Source organism: Haplochromis burtoni, unplaced genomic scaffold (assembly GCF_018398535.1).
Source record: "Haplochromis burtoni strain Fernald_Lab_line unplaced genomic scaffold, NCSU_Asbu1 Contig_144, whole genome shotgun sequence".
Taxonomy (NCBI): Eukaryota; Metazoa; Chordata; class Actinopteri; order Cichliformes; family Cichlidae; genus Haplochromis; species Haplochromis burtoni.
The window spans coordinates 974,633-998,424 of record NW_024582505.1 but is presented as its reverse complement, the minus strand read 5'-3'; the positions used below and the strand labels follow the sequence as shown (position 1 = coordinate 998,424).

Below are 23,792 nucleotides of genomic sequence, written 5' to 3'. Positions count from 1 at the left end.
GATACTAGAGGTCACAGGCTGCTTTGAGCTGATAGAAAGGCAGCAGTAACTCTAATAGCCACTTGTTACAATCAAGGTTGGCAGAAGAGCACAATACAATAGCAGATTGGGAAAAACACTGCTAGGTCTGATCTTCATGTCTGCTGTGACATTTGGACAGTGGGGTCAGAATCTGGCCAGTTGTGCCAAGGGTTCAGGCTGGTGTTGGTGTAATATGTGTGGGATATTTTCTCTAACACATTTTACCCAACTACCAATCAGCTTACTTGAGTACCTTTGGGGTATGGTGACCTAAGATTTGTATATGTGTAGCTGACAAATCTGCAGCAACTGTGTGATGCTGTCACCTCAACATGGACCAAAATCTCCTAATACCTAATAAAGTGGCTTGTGAGTGTATAATTGCATATTTGTATAAATTATTTATTTATAAACATGGAAATAATAACATATTGAACACTGGACAGTTAATAATATCATAACATTAATATATATAGAGCATTTATTAGTTATATTACTTAGTGTCACTTTTGTCCCATTCAGGCATCTGTGAAAATTTAAACCCCTCCACACCAACATTTCATATATTCTGGTTTGAATTCATGCTGAAGCTGAAATTGTGACACAATTTGGAGGTGTTTGCTCACCATGAACAACTAGGATTGTACTAAGCATTCAGCAGAAATTGCTGGAGCAGTATTTATTTACCCCCACGTGATGCATGTCCAGCATTCATTCTTCTTTTTGCTTTATTGTTGGTTTCTAAATATGTGGCTGCTGAACTGCTGAATACAGTGCTATTTTTCACCTATTTTGTGGTGAGAAAATTACATACAGCGCCCTTGATAGTTTTTTTTTTTTCTTTCTTTTACAGCTGGCTTCTGTAGCTGAAAAATAGGGTAGGAGCAGTTTTAAAGGGGTGAGAGGCGTATGATGTATGTCAAAATGCTTGAAATTCACCTGTTATTTTGAGCTAATCATCCTCCGCTTACTTTGAAAGTCAAAACATTTGATGCATAAAAATTCCTGCGGCAAATTGTTCACACATGCAACACTGCCACAACATGTGTGCAGCAAAGCTCTTGAGTCATTGCTGTATGCAAGTGGCAGATAGAGTGTGATTGCAGTGGAGGTGCTTTGGTAACAGATACTGTCAGCTCACCATTTCAGCTGGCGGCAGGCTTCTGTTTAAACGCTGTTGCAAGTAAATAAAGGAAAGAAAGAGATGAAAGAAGGATGAATCACGAGCAGCCTCGTGTTGCTGTGTTGCTGCTCTGAAAGAAAGCTTTTTAGATATTTAGACATGGGCTTTCTTTGAACATTGTCCAGTGAAGTGCTGAGCTTCTCTCCCTCTGTCTTTGTTAGTTTCCATAAGTTGCACATTCAATTTCAAAGAGCAGCTGTTTGGATTTTGCCTTTGATTTTTGCAGACAAAGGGAGTATGATCAGAGTAACTGATGAATTATCAATTTTGTTTGAACAGTTTTAGCATATCTGAGTCCTCCCTCAGAAAACAAACCCATTTGTTTGTTAAAGCTGTTATTATTATTATTATTGCACCACAAAAGTGCAAAATAAAATAAATGTGCACTGTGCATCCACAGCCGCTGCTGAATTTAAAACCAGACCACAGTCTTTCTCTAATCTTAACTAAGCACTGTAGGCGCTTCAACATACATACTGCAAATGAATATTGTAAGATCAAGATCAGATATTGATAAACACAAACATGTTAGGAGTTCCCTGAGAGTAGCCTTCATTTAAAAGCACTGGCAAATGGGAGAAGTTTGCCTTGAGGGCTTACTGCAAAAATATTGCTATAACAGAAAATGTGCATAAATATATATGTGTGTACAAATGTATTAAATGTATATATGCATGTATTAATAAATGTAAATAAACTGTGATTAAGTCAACCATATTCAAAATAGTCCAGAAGAACTTCTGATTTCATATAGGACATGGACTTTAACTCCAGGATGACAGTCCTGTGTCTGACCTGTTTATTTGTTATGATTCGTTCAGTTCACTCTCACTAAGCTGACTTTCTGAATCTTTATCTTCCCAAAAGCGTTTCTCCTGTAAAGCATCACTGTCGAAAGAACAGTAAGAGGCGAGGGGTAGTTAATGACACAGTATGCTGTCATGACTTCCAATACTTCTTTCCTCCAATTTGTTTTTAAAAACACAGCACTTTTGTGTTTTAGAGCTTTCAGTGTTAAGTGGTGTTAATAATTAAACACAACTGGGACTTGGAACTACAACCCGATTACATCAACAGTCGTGTTCCTGTGCAAATGCATCACAAAAAATGTGTGTGCACTGGGAGTGGCAAGGGTACAGAAAACAACACTCTTCACAGCATACTTAGTAGAGCTAAGTGGTGACAAGATGTTGTTGTGAAGCAAGCTGCACTAAATGGATGGATTAAAAAGTGTCCGTTAATCTAAGGCAGTTTTACAAGCCGAAAAAGATTATGAACCCAGGCCATTAAACCTGTAGATCAGGTACCTACTCTCCCCATAGAGTATGTATAATAATTTCTGGAGTCTACGTTGTGAAGCCTGTTAGGGTTTTATCTTCTGCCGTGTTGATTTTGTTTTGTTTTGGATTTGGAGTTGCCATATTTGAATGAGAAGTTAGAGCTTAAGCAACCAAATTGTATTCGTTAACTGTATGGGTGCAAATCATAGACATAGGTACCTACTAATTAGTGCTAAGTAGGAGACTATAGAAATATTATAATGTCACTTTTCAAAACTGGAGCTCAAACTTCTAGGACAGTCTTACCCTGCAGCAAACCGTTCTACTTTTAGATAACAAGTTTGAGAGGTCAGGTTCAGTCACTCGAGTTGATGGTTACCAGACATCTACTGGCTACAGGTTTTTGTGACTTTATGCCTAATCCAAATGGGTGTGTTTTTAAATAAATAAATAAACAAGAGGAAATTAGCGATAGAAACCTAAACAGTATTTTGTGGTTGGCTGCAACCATGTTGCTGTTGGACATTTTAACATGGGACTGACTCTATTTTAGAGCTAAGTGAATACTGGGGTAACTGCAATTCACATATACATTGAAAGTAGATAGAAGAGGACTATTAGTCTCAGCAGTCTGACTCAAAATATTAATTTTCAGTTACTAATAGGGCTTACTAAAGCCTGTTGGTTTCCATAAACCAGCAAGATGCTGAAATTTATACTGTTTGCAGTTTGCTTGATCATAGTCTGTAGTCCTTTCAAGCTGTCACCAGTATCTGTTGGGGTATAGTGTAGGATGAATGCCCTGTGGGGACTTACAGCAATCATTTCCATTACCCAGAGGGGAAGGCACTGCGTGGTGATATAGGCACTCTGGTGTGAGGTTTCAGCCACCCAAGCAATTGGTTAGATTTCCTAAACCTAATAATGCATTCAGAGTGCATGCGCAGCTCCAAAAGTAAACTGAATGTAGTAGCATCCACAGAATATTCATTAGATTGGTATCGGTGCCAGCTGTAGGTCCACTGAATAAAAAAGTAGCACTTTAAAAACACTTGGAGGATCTCATAAGGTGACTGACAGTGTATGCAGGGCACTCGACAAATCAAATCCCACAATGGAGCGCCCTGCTTGGCTGTTTTTTAAGGCAGCAGCTGACTTGGTATATGTGGAAAGTAAGAGTTTTTATTTTTAAAGTAGTTAGGATGCTGTGAACCCCATGGGCTTCTCTTCACACTCAGCATGTGCTTTCCTTGCCCACCATCCTTTTCAACTCTGTGGCATGCAGGAACGCCTCCTCCCATCAGTACGCTTTCACATCACGGCTCTTTCAAACAGCTGACAGTAAAATGGATAGCACAGTGGAGAGTGACGGCTCAGATATTACATACAGGTAGAGACTTGTAACCATACAAGCCTTAAAGTTTGTGTTTTGCCCTTTGAGAGTGTTTGCCTGCTTTCATGTAGAATGCAAACATGACCAAGTCTTCCAAGCTCACTATGTACAGTAGAATCACAGCTTTATTCCCAACATTAACTGCTATACTCTACCATTGGTGAATGTCACCATTCATACATACTACAGTGGGGCAAAAAAGTATTTAGTCAGCCAGGATCTTGAGCTTTATTGTGAAAGGTTTATGTGGTACATAAACACGCGGACACGCGATGGTGTTACCGTTGTTGTTGCTAACCACAACGCATAAAAACAGGCGCTTGTACGTCCGTAGTGTGGTTATATTAAATATAAGAGAAAGAGAGAACTTTAAAAAATTAACATAGCCACTACAGTGACCATCAAAACGGTGAAAAAATATTGCCGTAAACAGTTTATTTTGCGACACCACGAAACAAACGATAGCGTAAAATGAAACGATAGACGTTTTTATATCGTCATCCGATATATATCGTCATCAAACAGCTCTATCAACAATACAGTAACATACAATAGGAATACACAGTAAATAAATCCAGAGCATCCATCCCATACTTGCCCTGACACCACATGAACGTCACAGACAAATATCAAACACTGCAGAAAAGGATAAATATACCAATCTTCCCCATCATCTTTTATAACTGCAGATGGCAGGGAATGCAGGGGTTGCAGGGATTGTTGAAAGAAAAAGCACCTTTCAAAGGTACTGCTTGTGTGATTGTGCATTATTTCCCCTTTTTGAATCAGAACCACGGGCTACAATGTGAATGCCAACATTAGTAGTTCTGCTCTCATAATCATTTAGGCATAAATCTATAATCTCTTGTCCAGGATGTAAGCCAAACACCTAAATTAGGTGGATAAAATCGCTCTAATACATCCTTTTTGCACACAAATAAAAATAATGTCTTCATTATTATTTCTTCCATTGAGTGTGACCCTGTTGATATAGTTAGAACTAATGCAGCTCAAATGAACAACCAAATGCATTCCAAATCTTGTACCAGGCAAAGATGAATACACCAGAGATTGTCCTCCATCTCATCTTGTATTTCGTGCTGTGTTTTGATGTCTGTGCCACTGCCAGAAGTCAGTCTGACACAATACATAAAATATAAATGAGAGGGTGGGCAAGTGGGCTACCACAAGCAGGCATGCCAGCTGTCTGTTGTTTCATAGCACTGTACTGCTGACTCACTTACAGAATAATAGAATAATGTGCGCTTTGTCTGCTGTACTTACCTGTCTTCTGGTCAAGGCTTTGCTGAGCATTTTAAATGTATTTATAGCTCCTGTTTCCATTTTGTTAAAGTGGGTGGAGGAATATTTCCAATTTCAAAGTGTTTTCCTGGAAATAGCAATCATCTTTGTGTTTGGTGCAGTAATTGCTTATTTGTCTGTGAGCAGAGAATTATATTTTGGCTAGATTGCCTTGCTCTGTGTACGTTGGGCTCCCTGACCGGTTGTTGACACAAATTAGTGCTCAGGGATGGTATATAAGGGATTCCTGTGTAATGTGCTGGAAAAATGCAGTTTTGGCTAGGGGTGCTGCTGCTGGTCTGAATGTTGATGCACAATAAATGCTCACTCAAGGACTGGACTAATCCACGCTTGAGCCTGCTCAATCATTCTCCATTGCAGAGAAAAAGGAAAAGGCTGCGTTGTGGTTCAGGGATCCCATAGTCCCTTGAGGACAATTTGCTGATAGAGAAAGTTGCTGCTAAGTCAAAGGTTGAAGAGCAAACTTCACCCTAATCCTTATTTATTAGGCCTGTTGATTATTTATGTCATCATCCTTTATGGGAGAAAAGCAAGGTTACTGAGTCATCTATCCATGTTATTCCTTATGCCATAATCATGGAGCTACCTCACAGCAGTCCAGTGTGAGTAAAGATCCAGCCTAGATGTGACGTAATATGAAGCTATACGATCCGAGCCTGTGTGGCTTCATATTACAACAAGAAATCATAAGTTCTTCCTAGCCAGGCTTATACTATGCACACTATGCAAAACAGTGGTTTGAGACCAACGCATAATCAAAACGATTGCAATGGTGCAATAAATTGCAGTCTTGTTGCCTTTGAAATCATTGCTTGAAAGATCCTGTGACTGCTCACATTCAGGAGCCGTCTTCATTTTTGCTACGTCAAAACAACAATTAAATGGCATCAAGATGAAGTCAGTCTACTATCAGTCTGCTGTTACTTTGCAATTGGGGTCAAGCTGGTAAATAAATTTGTGATAATGGAGCAATTAACTGTGATTAATATTGAAAATCTGTGATTAATTAGTGAAAATTGCAATTCTGTTGCTGTCTGTTATAAATCTTTTGTTGAACCTGAACCTCATAGATTTGAAACAGAAATTCAGAAATTACTCAGTGATGTAGTAGCTGGAGGATGATAATTTAAAAGCTAAATGGCTAAATAGGTGTTTGCTGGAATATAACTAGGTTACAACCAGCTGGCAACCAGCTTGGTTGCTTGTTTGCATTTATAATAGATGGTGGTTGTTTGCAAACCTTCACCAATCGCTCTGAGAGTGATTGCAGTCAATCAGATACAGACTGCAATGTTTTGGAGACAGATTCCATCAGAGGGCCTGTTCAGCTGCCTTGCAATCTTGCACAACTACTTGAAATTGGTTGCTGAATGCCAAAAACTTCCATGCAATCATTGGGCAAATGATGCCTTCCTGTTTTTTACCCTAGTGTGACTGAGCCAATATACACCTCTGAGGTTTTTAATATATACAAATGTTACAACTATTAAGTTCGCTAATGCTGTGTTAGCATTGCATTGCATTCTGCAGATTTACACATATGGAAAGAGCTGGAACAGTCAAATGCTATAACTTAGTACAATTTTAGCTTTTCAGTAGGTATCTGTAAACTTATGTTTAGTCATTACATCTATGAATTACAGTAGATTAGATCATTTTTATTGTACTATTTGGTTCTTCCTCCCTGGTATCGGCTATAAATTGTAAATAAACTCTCTCGTCACCTATTGTGTGAGCAGACATGCACCTGTGCCAGCATGCCTCTGCTCTTTGCCTGTTCCAGGCAAGTAGATTGATACATTACAGTAGATCGATATCATTAAATATCCTCAGTGCACAATTGAATTGGCAGAACTTGTTGTATGGAAATGTAGTCAGATTCAGTCTTTCTGTCTTTGCTAAATATTTAGGATTTGCATGATTTCTATGATTGGTGGTATAATTTAGCAATTTTCATTACATATGCTGCTGTGCAACAAGTCTTTTTGCTTTCAAGGTGCAAGACCTAAAGTGTTCTTAAGCAATAGCTCTCTAGGCTTTCTAAAGGCTGGCTGGTTGGCTGTTTTTTGTTTTTTTTAAATTAATTAATTTGTTTTCACTTGTTTTCAGTCAAGTGTAGATACCTAACCATTTTTTAGATAAAATATTTTTTGTTTGTTAAGCCACTTAACCTTGATTTGTGAATCATTCAAACATAAATGTTCTGTCTACACATAACAGACAGCTTGACAAAGAATCAGTTTTAGTTACCTTTAAGCACTGTTACTAGGTCCCATCTTAAAACATATCATTTGTTCTGATTTTGTTAGCTGAATCTATGAAAACTGCCAAAGATAGCATCATTTAACAGACATAAATAGTATTTTTGCACTAGCTAACACCTGAAAACCTGGCATATCTCAGCATGCTGTGCCAGTGTGTCCTTAAAGAATTTGAAGAACTTGGACAAGTGGAGGATAGAAGAAGTGGTAGGCTTTTAAAAAAACAGCTGAGTAACAGTATCTGAAAGTCATGCACAAAGTCATGCAAAAAAAAAGAAAGATAAAACTGAAAATCCAGCAACGACCTGACACACAATCTGAGACATGCAATCTTGCAATCTCAATCTGTAGTTGACTCTTCACTGAAGCCTCAATAGAAATGGTCTCAGTGAAAGAGTCACTGTGAAGAAACCGTTCTTAAGTAAGAGAAACAGGGAGAAAAAGCTAAGGTATGCCAAATTACACAAAAACTGGAGCAAAAATCAATGGCAATATAGTGATGAGTTTAGGGCTGCCACAAACGATTATTTTGATAGTCGACTAGTCACCGATTATTTATGCGATTAGTCGACTAATCAGATCATCATCCACTGGACGTAAAACTACAGCTTATTGCACCAGCAGCATCTGCTCTTATATAACTATCATTAGCTTACAGCTTTAAGCTTTTAAGGTGCTAACTAAAAATAAAGACAAGATGATAGTTTATTCAATTTTAATGAAATTTGCAGATTGTTTTGGTAAAGTTTAATAAACTCCTTGCTATCTAAAATATAACAGGACACCGGAGTATATTCTCCAGCATCTCACACTTCTGATAATCAGCTGTCTGCTTGACGGTTATTCAGCTGTGTAAAAACTATAACTTTAATCTCAGCCAAACTGATTTACCCAGGAACAAATAAAATACTAAAAAAAAAAAAAAAAAAGCCAAACAACAACACTTTTAAGTTATCTAAGTGACTCATATATATTTAACCTGAGTCGCGAAAGACGGCGGTGGGTTTGAAAACAATTTGCCGGGAGTCCGGTGTTCTCACGGCGCTAGTGACCTAGCCCCCGGCTAGCTATCGAGCTAGTGGGTAACAGACGTCTCCGAAAACGTCGGAGCGCTTTTGAAAATATGTGGTGTCCTGATAAACTGAGCCGATATTTGAGGTTTACACAGCTACATTCTCGCCTGAAAATATGTTAAACGTTTATTTTGTGACCCAGAAAGAATAATAAGAGTAATATTAAAACTAACTAGCTACCGCCATTGTTGGAAACTAAGCTGGGCCGCGCTATGAATTCTGGGACACAGCTGCTTCTTCTTCTTCGGGGTTTAACGGCAGCTGGCATCCTTGTACATGCAGTGCTGCCATCTTCTGTTTCAGTCCGTTATTACACTCTTAAATCCTGCTATTATTCCTGCGTCTTTTGCGATCTTACAAAGCTTCAAACGACACGTCGACTATTAAATCAGTCGTCGACGATTTTGATAGTCGACGTAATCGTGACTAGTCGACAAATCGTGGCAGCCCTAGATGAGTCCAATTCTGGAATATCTGATTCAAACAATCATCAATATTTATGAAGGAAATCAAGAGAGAGGTACAACAGTGAGTGTTCACAGCCACCTGTAAAACACGGTGGAGGCCCTGTCATGGTTTGGTGCTGCATTTCTGACAGTGGTGTTGGGGATGATGCGAAGATTGATGAAATTATGAACGCAGAAAATAAAGTAAAATTTTGATCCACGATGCAATACCATTTGGAAAGCATTTGATTATCAATGGCTTTATTTTTCCACGGGTCAATGATGGTAAACGCAGTGCTAATGAGGTAAAAGCCTCTATGGGGAAAAACACAGAGTGGAGCACTGACAGTCATGGACTGGCCCTCCTAGAGCACTAACCACAATATTATTGAAGCAGTGTGAGACTATCTTGAGAGAGAATGGAGCAAAAGGCAGGCAAGAAGAGCGTTGAATGTCCTCGAGAACTGCTCCTAAGGACTACTTAAAGAAATTACAGGAAAGCTTGCTAGAGAGAGTTCAGAGTGTGTTGAAGAGTAAAGGTGGTCATACAGAATATTGACTTTCAATTAATATTGTGCAAACTCTTCCTGTTGCCTTATAAGCTGTATTTTTACACATCGCTTTAAACAATTACAAATTTGTAGTGTAAACTTACACGTGTAGGTTTGCAATGAAGGACATAATTCACAATAATTCATAAATAATTCATAATTTCCCTGAAGGGACCTCCCCAAGGGATTAATAAAATTCTATTCTATTCTGTTCTATTCTAAAAGTTATACTTCCCAGTGAATTCTTACACATTGAAGGAGATGCAAAAATGTTGCTTTAAGATTAAACCAGGAGGAGTCAAGAAGGAAATGTGGTTCATTACCAGTACATCATCACAATGCAGCAGAGGTCAGAGGAATCTTTCTTTGAGCTTTATCACATTGCTGTCCCAAGGAAAAAAACAGTAAATAAACATCATCTTAATATTGTTATAATTTTTTTATTTTTTATTTTATTTTATTTATTTATTTATTTATTTATTTGGTTGTTGTTTTTTTCCTCTTATTTTTTTTTTTTTTTTTTTTTTTTTTTTTCTTTTATAAGTTCACAAATGTTAAAGACAGTAATTGTTCTCGGTTGATTTGTATAAGCATGTTATGTTTAATTTAAATGCAGAAATAAAATTTAAAAATAAATAAATAAATAAATAAATAAATAAACATCATCTGAACTTTGGTACAGGCCTTTTGAACTTCACTTGAGATCCAGCGCATTCAGTGGAGTTGACATTGTGTTTTCTCAGTTTTGACCCACTGTGTTTCAGACTACTGCTACTTCAGTGAATTTTAAGAAATCATTTTGCTGTTCTTGGCTGTTTGCCGTGGTTTTATGTGTGGATACTTGAGAGTAAACATTGTGAACAAATGGAAAAAGGCTTAAATTTTTTTGTTGTTGTTCCTGTTCTTGTATCAGAAGGTCATGAAAAACACTGCCTGGCTGTCTTGCTGAGACACTTGTGGGCTGCGACAGTGCTCAAAGGAAAGTCCAATTGGGTCTTTTCACCTGCTGTGACACTTGAAAGGCCAAGCACTCCCACCTGGGGCTTTCACACTTGTTTTTCTCTCCAAATCTTTAGAGGTGTCAACCAACGTAAAGAAAAGGAAAAAATACAAATATGTTTGAGTTGTCTGTCCTTGTCTTTCTTCATTTACTGCATTATGTTGACCGACTCTAAAAGCAGAATTTTCACCCTTTTTTTTTTTGATTCACAGGTTCGTCAAGAAAACACAGCGCCACTCATTGGTGCCTGCAGAATATTGCACAAGAATCAGTCGACAGCTCCGATGAGGAGTTCTTTGACGCCAGAGGTTAGTAAGAAATTGCATGTCCTCATCTCCTCGTGCCTTCATCTTGTAGTTTTTGGACTTTCCAACATTATTAGTGAACGAAATAACCCAAACTTATTATCAGTATTTCAAAAAACTTCTATACTTATTTTCCTTGCTGCCCTTTTCACTGAAGGAGCTGAAGAAAAAGTATCCTGTAGGCATTATGATAGATATATTATTCATTACTGAAAGGTTCCAGGTGTGTTTAGGCTTCAAAGAAGCATTAAAAATAGCAGTAACACTATTTTAAAAAGGCATCTGTGCTGGCAAGGACAAGTAACAAAAAACCGCAACTCTTGCTGGACAAAATGACACATCCTCGTTTAGTATTTAGGGAAAAGAGGCCAAAAGGAGCTGGGTGCAGCTGCTAGCAACGAACACAAGATGATTTGTCAGCATAATGTGGGTGCAAGGCAGACAAACAAAGTAAGGAACAAATCTGAAAAACAAACGGAATTATACAAAGAACCACGAATAACAATGAATAACAAATTTCAAATGATTGCAGAGTTGTCTGTTTCTGTTTCATCAAACAAAGACTACATAGACAGCTTCGATTGGTGGTGCAGGTATTTTTCAGTGTCTTCTCTCAATGATGAAAACTTGCTTAAAAGAGCCAATAATCACTAATCTCAACAATTAAGAATCTGGGATATCATACAAGATTGAATTCCAACTACAGAATAATAAATCAAATAATAAAACTACACAAATGTAACAGGTTGTGACAAAGGTTAATTAGCTCCTTGTATTTCAAAGCAGGAGGTCCGTATTGTGTATTTATGATTGCTGTAGTGACCGGACTTGATATAGATGACAAATGAAGTCTGTCACTCTTAATTGTTGTCCACTTTCCTGCTGAAGATCCTTTTAAATTCATTTAGATGTCAGCTTGACCATAAATAGACACACTTGAGAACATGCCGGACTGCTAGCCTTTTCACGGTCCCAGTGGGAGTTAATCAGCGAATAAGTACAACACTTATCGCTCCAATTATCCACTCCAAGTGCTTATCCCCAAAGAGTCTGATGGTAGAGACACTTCTGAATTATGGTTTTAGTAGTGTAACATGTTCTTATTTTACATTAGGTCGATGAATATCCAGCAGTGTGTTTAGAGTTTCGGGTGTTTAGTGTTCCTTTGTATGAGATGAAAACATGATAAAAATGTGCCTCTGGGGTATCAGATAAAAAGTGCTGCACTCATTTCTATTTTTGCATTTAAGGGAAAATGTAAGTCACATGTTCGGTGTGGAGGAACTTTATATAACAGTGTTGCCCTTAACTTTTGCTTTTATCGATGCCATTTTCCCTTCCATTTTCATTCAGTTTTGTTTGATTTTCCTTGCCTCCCCTCTCCCGCGTAGTCTCTTTGCCAAAAAAAGGCACGTTTGCAACTCATAGTCTTAGAAAACATTAAATATTTATCCTTATCACAGCTGTTGCAGAGCAGAGCTGTGCATTGCACTGCATTTTATGAGGCCGGCATCGAGGCGCCTATCAGTGGCGAGGAATCACTAGGGGAAAAGATAGCACACATGCCTTATATGTGAGCCGATGTACCTCATCACCCTCACACTATCTGCAGCATGGAATTCCACTCTCAGCCAAGAAATATCCCACGTGGCTGTGAAGCGGAGAGAAACGGAGATGTCCCTTATGTCCTTTGATTAAATATTGGTGGTTAATGGGGAAAGAAGCTGCAATTATCTTGACGATATTTTCTTTGTGTTTATGTATTTCTTGTTAATTCGTTCAAATGAACATTTTGGCACTGTTGGAAAATGTGCTTATTTGCCTACTAGCTGTGAAGCTTCATAGTTAGAGTATGGACTTGATATTGGAATCTGTCATGGTCCTGGGCCATGTTGGCCCAGTATTCTTAGTTTTCATGTATTTTTGTATTTTGTTCCTTATTTAGGCCATGCTTCCTGGGTTGCTCTGTTACGTTGTTCCTTATGTGTTTTCCCCTTGTGACTCTTACCCCCTGTGTGCCCCTCTGTGTATCTGTGAGCCCTCGTCTCTCCTTGTGTTTTATTCCATGTTTTCCCCAGCCCGTTATGTCTGTGTTCTCCCCGTGCTCTCTCTCCTCCTGTCTGAACCTCTGTGTACTTCCTGTTTTACTTTGACAGTCTCCCGTCAGTGTTGCGTTCACTCCTGCCGTGTCTTGTTATGATTATCAGTGTCACCTGTGTTCCCCGTGTGTTCCCACTTCCCTCGTTAACCCTCTGTGTATTTATGTCTGCGTCTCCCTCAGTTCGGTGTCGCGTTCTCCCTTCATCCATGGCCGTGCGTTTCTCTGTGTGTTACGTTATAGTTTCCCGGTTTAATTTGTATGGTTCTGCTCTCCAGCAATAAAGCTCTGAATTTTGAGTTCATTCCTGCCTCTGTGAGTTTGCGATTGGGTCCTCATCCAGCCTGCACACAGCCGAATCTTGACAGAATCAGTCTTTACACCTTAAATAGGATTGGCGGACCTCTAGTATGATTGCGGAGGTCATCTATCATCCTAATTCTGTGAGAACCTGCCATGCCTCTAATTTGTAAAGTAAAAATTCTACTATAGGTTTCCAACCAGAGAAGTCCTATGTTGTTGGGAGATGCAAAGAGAAAGACTGCTGAGAATATTCAAAAATGATGATCCGCTGAGGCAACGCCTGAAGGGAGCAGCTGAAAAAGAAGACTTCCTGTGTTACCGTTAGTCCCCTGTGATTTCAGCTTTTTTTAAAGCACACTTTTTTCTGCCTCTTTGCTGCACGATGAATAAGTTGTATGCTGTCTATTAAAAATTAAAAGTTATACAGTGCAGTTTCAAGAGGATATATATTGCTACATAACCTAGAGACCAATTTACAGAGAGAGCTCAGTGCATGGTAGCATGCGTTTCAACAGGCTCAGCAGTCATTATGTGCAGCCTATTGATGGTTATGCAAATAGCAACCAGAGATGTCAGATATTACATTGTTTGGTAATAACTGACATGTTTCACAGTTAGAGGGTAATTTCTAAATGACATGATGTCCCCCCTTGTAATAATCCCATGTCAAGATTATTTAGGTTGTTAATTAACCTTTTTCCTAATTTCCTGCCTGTATAGCCACCAAAGCTAACTGGCTATAATCTGTAGCTTCAGACATAAACTGCTGTGGAACATCTGTCTCCTCAAAGCAGTCAAGATAGCTGAAACACTGATCAAGGAGGATGCTATTGTTTTCCAGTCATGAATTTTGCATTTTATAGAGAATCTGTAACATCAAAGTTTCCATATCCATCTGTTGTGAGGTGAAAACCGTGTTGCTTCTTTGTAGAGTGGCCTGAATTTGTATTCAAGACGCTTTTCACAAAGCACCATTCAGTTTTGGTCCTGTCTTTTATTTCAGGCCATTTTGTCCATCTCTAGTTGGCTTATTGCTTGTTTGTTTGGTCTGTGGAGAGCAAACATATCACATCTCATTTTGTCATCTCTCACCGAGCACACCATCGGAAGGACTTGGGGCAGGCCAGTGTTTTTGAAGTATTAGGTTGTGAAAACCCTGGATTATCCTTTCAAGTTGGATGAAAGCAAGACTGTTTCATTCTGCAAAGAAGGCTCTTAAGAATGAGCACAAGTGAAAGAGGATATACAGCGTAGCACAGAGAGGGGAGCATATTCTAACTGAATTTATTTTTTCCTTGTGGTCTGTCTGTGACTTTATAGCCTGAGCTCGGGGGAGAAGTGGAGCTGTGTCCTGCAGCAAAGACAACAGAGCAAGTTATTCTAAACATAAACATGTGCTTAGAATGAAAGATGCCTTCCTTAAAAGGGAAACCAGACCAAGGTCATAAAAGGTTGTTGAAGTTATGACCCACTACAGCTGCTTGCTAACTGCAGGCCTCTGAGTGTTGGTTGTGTATAACTCGTCTCTTTTTTTCCTGCAGGCAGAGGGGATATATGGTTTTCTCACGAAAAGTAATTTAAAAGTTAGAAAAGTTGAGAGAGAAACTGAAAGAATTGGATTCCGAATGAAAGCATGATTGAGTGGTTAGTTTGTCATATTATAGGCCCACCACTCAAACCATCACAATAAGCTTGGGGGAGTTTTATTTAGGCTGTTATGATGAATGCCTTCATCTGCACTGCGTTACCCAGTGGACAGAGGAAAAAAAACATGAAAATGTATGAAGACTGTCAGAGCATTTCCCCAGATTTCTGCTAAAAAGATGAGCCCAGGCTGCCTCTATTATCACTTTGGGTTTGTGTGTGTGTGTGTGTGGGGGGGGGGTGGTGGGGGGTGTATTGTTTTAAACAGTAGTTTAAACCATTTCCTTGATTATGAGCTGTATCTATACAGATGGTTGTGTATATACAATACATTCTCTGGATCTTCCTGGAAAGGAAATGATGCATCTCTAGGGCTCTTGCCCACACTGCACATGGCATTTTAAGCTGAGTATTCAGAAGTGGCTACACTGTATTCCAGAGCTTTCACTTCATCTAAGCTTTTGAGACCCATCAATATAATTGGTTGGTCACAGCATGCATCTATTACAAGTTGATCAAAGACTGCTTGTAAAGAGTTTGCGAAAAAGAAAAGATGAAAATGCATACATAAGCGGAGGACACAAGGGTTTGACATTTGTGAGGTTTTTCATCTGTCATCCAGGAGATTGGTTTTGCAGCATTAGTTTAGGGCATCACTTTTGTCCTTTTGGGGGTTCACAATAATATGGTGACAGTATACTGTATAGGAAATATGACTTTATGTATTGGCCCCTCATTTCTAGCATAATGTAGCAGGTTAAGATTCCTGTAGTGCCCCTTTAAATGAGACTTGAGAGGCCGGTTGCAGCATTCCTATTAAATAATGTGCTTGTATTTTCTGTTCTGCCTGATGAATGAAAACAGGACGGTATTCTATCAGTAGTACAAACAGTAGCTTATTTGAACAAATTGACAACTTCCATGTTTCATCTCAAGTATGAGTGTTTTATAGTTAGTTATCAGAACAAAGCAAATAAATAAAGCTATATTATTCTGATGTTCAAATTCATTCTAAAAGATCTTTAAATATTACAGCTTTCACTAGACTAGAATTCTCTAACCAGATATTAACCAATAATAAATACCAGCCAAATAATTACCATATAATTATCATACAATTTCTAATTAGCATATAATTTCTAATTAACAGAGCATTTCATACATATTACTGAAGCTGGGTCTCATCTGTTACTGCTAATCACATATGTGCTTTGTACAGCAAAAAAGACGTGTTTTTAGCCACAGCGCCTCACATTCTTTGCCTCAAATCTCATCCTGCTGATGTGCCTCTTTTCACACAATCCTCTTCTTTGTCGTTTTTACTGATTTTCATTGCTGCTCTTTCACAGATTTTTCATTTTTTCAGAAACCGATTCTTCCCTAAAAATCCATCAAAGTTTAATATTTGCAAAAAAATTCAAATAAACCCTAAGGCATATTTGTGATTCATTGTTTAGTGTGATGAAAATTACTTTAACTGCAGCATTAGAGTACAAATCTGTGCAAGCACTAGACTCCAGATTATTTTTCTTGATAGTTTTTTTGCAAGAAAAAAAAAATTGAATAAGACGTAACAAATGACAGTGTAAATCATACTGTTAAACGGGGAAGCAGACATGCAATTCATCAATGTCTGTGATGAGAACCGAGGCTGTGAGCTTTATTTTTTTGTTACTGATTTTGTTGCGTGTCAGCCAGTGTTTGTATGACATGGTGTAGAGGCAACACAGCTGTTTGCTGGATGTTTGATGCTGTCATCTCTGTTGATTAACTCCCCTGACTCCTTTGTGCACAGCTGCCCCTTAGCAAAGCCCCCACGCACCCCAGCACGCAAACACAAAATCAGTTTGTCACATCAGCATCTTCTGGAGCTGGCCTACAGTGATGACAAAAACAGAAGTGAAGCACACACTGGGGGTCACAGAGTTTCCCAGGCTGATGTGCAGACACCCACAAAGATCCGGTGAAGATGCTGAGCGGATTCATGAACGTCCACCTCATGCTCTGGAGTCTGCTTCATCGATGAGCATAAAATATTAATTTTCCACCAGAGGCAGGTAAATCTCAAGTTTACCTCCAATTCAAATCCAGAAAGCTCTCCAGTGAAAGGAGATTACAAGACATTCTAAGCTTATCCTCAGAGAAGACAAGGAAAATCCAAACCACTCTGCTTAGGAGGAGTTTTACCGATTCATTTCAAGAGGATACTTTCAAATTGTTAAATTATTTGAAGCTCTGCCTGCAGTGAAGAAACCACATGCAGAAACATGATGGGACATCATTAGTTTGAGCAAGCCAATAGAATAAAGGCTTTTTCTTTGAGTTATTACTCTTAGAAAAAGATTGCGTTGCTGAATAAGTTGTGCAAACCTAAACATTGCAATTCTAATTAAAATTGCTTAGTAAGACTAAACCTAGTCCAGTTTTATTCGATAACTGGTCTGTTTTGGGTTGAGGGTAACAGTTTAAGAGACAATGCTGCGATTCTTCTTGGCTCTTTTGTTTCCAAATGAAAATGCAGTGCAGAAAAGGTGCAGTTAATGGCATTTCTCATCACCAATCCCCAACAATAAAATACATTTGGGGTGTTAAATGGAATGAAACATGATTAAGATTTCCTGCATCACAGAGTGGTTTGTGCTGTGTCATGTTGTAGACGTAAATGTAGAAATGCAGTCTGTTTCTCTGCAACATGAAGTGTTGTTTTTGTATTACTAACAACAGCAGTGTGTGTAAATGTATGAGAATTGCTTTCATTTCCTCTTTTTACACCATCTGTAGTAGTAAAATTGAAAAATTTTGTCTCTCTCAATCCTACACCTCCACTTCAGCCTCTCACCCCTTCAGCACCACGTCATTAGTATTTTTAAAATGAATGCAAGCAGACAAAAACAATGAAAACAATTTATAAGTAAAAGCAAAATTTCTATTGCGGTTAATGACCGGAAGTGTCAGCTGTGGTACCGTTAAATTCCTGATGAGCTATAACAGTTCTTTAGGTCAAAACTGTTTGATTTCCTCCTCCTTGTCCTCCTCGCTGTGAGACATGCTGGACTATTTTGATTTAGATGATATCACAATTACCGCATTTACATTTTATCACATTTACATTTTCTTGTTAGAATGCATAATACAGACCTTGGCATATAAATACATCTCGACTTTTGTTAAAGGATCTTGCATTCAAAAGCAATTGAGTTGCATACACAATGAGGAGAAGTCAGTTATTTTTTAGTTTATTTAGTTTTCCTTTTTTGCATCAGGACTATTTTTGCCGTCTGGCTGCTTAGGCGAATGCCAACTCGATTGTTTATTGATGTGAGCTGTTAACAAATTTGCTGTGTGTTAATCCTGATTTGTTATTTGCGACATTAATTTAAATAGCGAGAGGACTGAGCCTGACAGGATATTAAAACATATGACTGTTTTGGTTGTAAATTGGGTTTTAATGCAAGTCAGACTTGCATTACTATGTTGTTGTGTACTCCCTGAACTATATTTGGTTAAAATCTAATTTGATTGTGAGTGGATATGCTTCAAACCAGGGCTCTTTTGCACAGTCTTTGTACATTTGTAGTGGCATTTAATAACATCTGGTCAAAGTCTGGCTCAAGCAGACTGTTTGGAGTGCGGAGGACCCGAATGCAGACACGCAAAAACAAAACTTGATTCTAACAGAAAACGCGTAGTTTATTATGGCTGATTGAGCAGTACAAAAATAAAAGGGCGGAAATAATTTTGAGCAAAAACAATAACCTAAACTGGGGAAAACTAGAAAGAAAACATGAAACATCTTAACCATGGAAAAACATGGTGAGGAGAAAATAAACATGAAAAAACCTTAAGCGTGACTACTTGGCTTGAATACATGAAGACCTGGAAACATGGCATGACATGGCAGGATAGCAAACGATTGGATGAGGAATGAATGAAAACACACAGACTAAATGCACACAGGAGGTGATCAGGGGAAGTGGAAACACATGGGGAAACAGGTGATTAGAATAAACATAATGCCGCCACAGGGGAAGTGAAACTACACACATAGGACACCAGACCTTTTCAAAATAAAACAGAAAACATAATAGAAGGCAGACATGGCACGAGCTTGACAACATAGGACACGAAGACAAGAAACATGACAGGTTAAGACAAGCAGACTCAACATGATGAACCGACAAGGGAGACTTAAACATAGGGGGTGACGACACAGAGGGAGTCTAATAAACAAAGAACTATAACTGAGCGACCGAGGAGATTAAGATGACTAAATGAATTTAAAAAATAAACCATAAACATGAGAATATATTAAAACTCAAAACGCTGGGTCAAACATCCCAGGATCGGGACACATCCTCTATTAATAGAGATACTAAACAGTGTAGTAATTGAGTAGTTATCTTTAGTTTGGTTTAGGGCCCTCCAGGGCTTATGTGATGATTACTTGTCCAAAGAAAAAGACAAAGTTATATTAAAAAACTGTAAGTTTTGGACATTTGCTTATATGCAGCAACCAACATAGTATGTCAGTCACTAAAAATTACAGGGCCCCTGCAGGAGCTACACCTACTTCCTCCTCTTATACTGCCCCTCCTCCCCCACCCCCCAGTTTGTGGTGTGAAGAAGAAGAACAGATTCATCATCAAAGTAATGGTGAGTGCTTATATTGATCATGCAGCTTCAGGGTCACTGCAGTCAGCATTTTGGGGCAGCAGTGACAAGGCTGCTAAATTCTGAAAAGGTTATATCACATAATTAATCAAAATTGATTTCTAATGTCAGATTAAATGTCCACCGCTGGCGGCCCCTGTTGCTATGGTGAAGGGCTGAATGGTGATATGGCTGCATGGGAGAGGTGTTTTCATGTATTGCCAAGCTCTACACTTCGCTAGTTGTGAACAAGCTGAGGAGCTCATTAGTGTAGCTGATTGTACAATTGCAGTCAGGTCCATTGAAATTTGGACAATGAAATTTGGACATTTTCTTTTGTAATTTTGCCTCTGTACATCACCACAAGGGATTTTAAACCCAGCAATCAAGATGTGATTGAAGTGCAGACTTTCAGCTGTAATTCAAGGGTTTTAACAAAATTATTGCAGGAATTACAGCTATTTTTGTAGAATAGCTCCACATGTTCAGAGGGGCTTGACGAACAATTCAAGAACATCCGGCTTCTTTGCTTTCAGAAACTCTGGAGTTGCTTTTGCCGCATGCTTGGGTCGTTATGCATTTGTACTTTGAAACGCTGTCCAATCGGTTTTCCAGCATTTAGCTGAATCTGAGCAGAGAATCTGTACATGTCACAATTCATTCCGCTACTTCTATCAGGAGACCGATCATCTGAGCTCATACTGAGAGTTCCAGAGAAAAGAATCAAGTTTAACATTTGGAATCGATACTTAGGGACTTTTGATAAAATCAGTTGTTCAAATCACGCAATACTTTTGTCAAACTGTTTGAATTCAAGAAAATCATGTGTAAAGAGGAGGTCCTGGAGCTCTGGCCTAATGTTTTAAATTTTGTAAAGTTTATAGTTGATCTTTTTGGCTTTTAGGCTGGTTACTTTTATGTTGTGTTGTATTCTGTTTACATCTCAAGTACTGTTTATTTCTTTGTGATTCAGTTTAAATTACGAGAAACTTTTGTTTCTTGTTAATTCTTTGTCTCTGTTCCTCATTTGTTACTTCCTGTTATATTCTAGGACTCCTTTGTCTTTTGTGCTTTGTATTTGGTTTTATTTCCTCCTTGTCTCATCACCTACATTCTGTTCACCTGTGCATCACATCCATCAGCTGTCCTCACTTCTCCTTATTGTCCTCTTGTGTCATGTCTGTTTTGGCTCAGTGTGTCTTCCCTGTCGTGTTACTGTACATTCATGTATGGGCTTTGTCATTTGGAATTTGGACTTTTCCACCTGTTTGAATAAAAGTGCATTTGTTGTTTATTGTGTTGTCTGCATTTGGGTCCCTCTCCTACAAACTCATGATAAAATGTCCATCTGCTCTGTATTTATACAGACTCTGGTTGTCACACTGACAGAGCAGATAATTCACACATTAAAAGACTTGATTTAAATATTTCTAATATGCCTTCAACAACAAAAAGTCAGATGGCTGATATAACTTTGAAGTTCACGATGAAAAACTAAAACCTTCCTCTTCAAGCATAAACTTGTGCCTAAACATCCTTTATACACTTTTTGGCTTTTGTATAATTGATCACATATTTATTGTCTGGATGTGAGCTGCGCGTGATACTTCAGTGCCATCCATCTTCAGCAGCCTACTTACCCGACTCATCCTTTTTATACCATTTTGTTGGATAATCCCCGAAGCAATCTCATTTTCGTAGCAAGTCATCAGAAGTTGAATGGACCTAAAATAAAGCCCGAAGTAGTATTTTGGTATTCCTTTCCTGCAACCAACTCATTCTGATGAGACGAAGAAATTGAGAATTGTTAAAACACCGGCGTGGTCAGGGTCAATCGAGGCAGCTTCCACTCTGACAACAACTGACTGCGAGCTGACAGGTTGAGAGATGTTTTTAAATCTCTTTTTTCCCTCCCTCAGGGCTGTCAACTGCAGTCAAATCTCACACTTCCATTCCTCTTTATACCTGTTCTTCAAATCCGATTTAGCTGTTCCTTCGTATACTCCAGAAGCCAGAGATGTGGTGGACATAAATGGCTTTACTACCCTCTTGCTTATCAGCACATTTCATTGTGCTCCACCTGATTTCCTGAGCTGGTGTTACTATTTTACTCATTTGCAGATGAAATTGTGTGCAACTTATTTCTGTGCCATGCTGATTTTAGCTTAAGTGGAGGTTTTTTTGTTCATTGTGAATACATTTTGCTTCTCAGAGGAGCCTCTTGGATGAGTATTGTTGCTCTGCTCTCCCTTCCACAGATATTCAGTAACCTGTGTTTTCATGGTTTTGTGTAAAACCCACTTTACATTCTCCCCCTATCCAAAAACCTGGCCTCTTACATCCTGAAACGCTTTGCTTGGATCAAATATGCGTCTCCTCCTTAGTGCTTTCCCTTTTCTTAGTGCTTGTCTGTATGTCTGAAACTGCGAGTGTGTTTGTGTGTGTCTGTGTGTGTTTCTGCATCATTATATTCATCCCAGTACTGTGTAATTGAAGTGGAAAGAGGGGGCACAGAGGGTGAAAGAATCAGAGCAGATAGCAAAAGACAAACTGTGACTAGCACTCTGGCTGCTGTGTGATCCAGATAGACGGAGCTTGTAGCTCTACGTCAGAGTCTCTCAGGGCTGGCAGCCAAGATGTTAGGGAGAAAAGTCTGTCAGGTAGAGGTGTTTCTTCATGCATGACAGGGCCCATCTCAAACAGTCCTGGATGACAAGCTGTGATGAGTAGAGCCTGTCATTTACTATGACAGTGTGGTGAGTTATGTTTTAAAGAAAGCATACCTAATATAAAACTGATATAATATACCCTTTAAAACATTGCTAACTAGGCAAGAAGCATGATAGAATGCCTGTTTCTCCTAGAATGCCATTAATAAGCTGTTACGCAGGCTACAAGCATCGTAGGTGAAACAGGAAGCTGGATCTGGTAGAACTGTTTTACCATCACATGCAATTTCTTTTTAAATAAATGTTTGAGCTCAGGTTAGTGGGCCCAAGAGCCCGACGCAAGAATCTGGTCTTAATGGCAAAAAATTGAGATTTACTTTCAACTGGCAGGTTTAAGGTTACAAATGACTCCACAGTGTGCTGGCAGCATATGCAAGCCAGGTCCACAGCAGGCAAGTTGGCTCCCCGCACACCAAAAATAAAACAATCTCGTGACTCATTTTGACTTAACAAATGTTATTGGATCTCGTGGATCACATTTATTTTGCATGAAAAAACAGCATTTGAAAAATATTTTGCATTTTACAGATGCTTATTTTCCAGTTATTGTGTTGATAGTACACATTCCAGTAACATTTTTGTGCTTGGTCCTGCATTCAATAAACAATATCTTATTTTTAAACATGTAATTGCCAAGTTCTCAATAATAAGATAACCTTTTTAAAGCTTAACACCACAGAATATTGTCTTGGGTTTGGTCCAGTGGTGTATTTATTATTTATCTAATGCAGTATCCCTGCCATAGAAACTGTTATGTCTCTAAGTCAAGAGTTAGATTCTAAATTTAGGTTTAAAAATATTCACACTTTCAGCTGCTCTACAATTTATTAACTGACTTTTCCAGGTGTTCAGATCATCTAACAGCTACGTGAAAGATCAATTTGTCCAAACATCATCCAAACCCAATTTAAGACAACACAATAGCAAGTCAATGTGAAAGGTATGTGCTTATCAGACATGTGTGCAGTGCCAAATGTTTTAGACATTAATAAACAATGTCTGTGATTCACTTATGTGGCGATGAAAGGCATAAATAGCTATTTATGCTTTTCTTTTGGTTATTTGCCAAGTTGTTGGCTGCCACACACTAAGATGTGTTTGCATTTGGCATAAACTTACACTGTTTGGCAAACCAAAATAAAAATGTAAGAGTGTCGACCATTTGCTACAGGTGTAAGGTGGTAGAAGAAGTGCTAAAAGTTTTACATGAGAACATGTGAGATGCCAGGAAGCAACAGAGAAGAAGTCTACTCTGGCAAAATGAGTTGAGCCTTTAATGTTGTTTCACTTTGATCAGTTTAAGCTTCAATAACTTGGCATATTATTGATATGCAGAAAGAAGAATAGGCCTTTGTTTTTGCTGCACTGTCCTTACTTCATTTTGTGTGTGCGTGTGTGTGTGTCCCAGCAGATGTTATGGAGGGGAAGAGCGCCATTCTGCTGGGGATGAGTCAGTGGAACTCAAATGACCTGGTGGAGCAGATCGAAACGCTGGGACACATGGAGGACCAGTCGCACGGTATTTTCTACAC

The 23,792-nt window shown here is 38.7% G+C and overlaps 1 protein-coding gene across 4 annotated transcripts in view; it reads left to right on the top strand.

Annotated features, from left to right (window-relative positions):
* pitpnm3 (PITPNM family member 3) overlaps positions 1 to 23,792 on the top strand; it is a 115,567-nt gene that overhangs the window by 17,881 nt on the left and 73,894 nt on the right. For 3 of the 4 annotated variants that reach the window (XM_014336715.2, XM_005932030.3, XM_014336714.2), the window contains exons 2-3: positions 10,744 to 10,839; positions 23,669 to 23,779. In XM_014336715.2, the coding sequence (XP_014192201.1) occupies positions 10,744 to 10,839; positions 23,669 to 23,779 (207 nt within the window). The remainder of the gene's footprint in view (positions 1 to 10,743; positions 10,840 to 23,668; positions 23,780 to 23,792) is intronic. The other variant, XM_005932031.3, reaches the window with a different exon arrangement.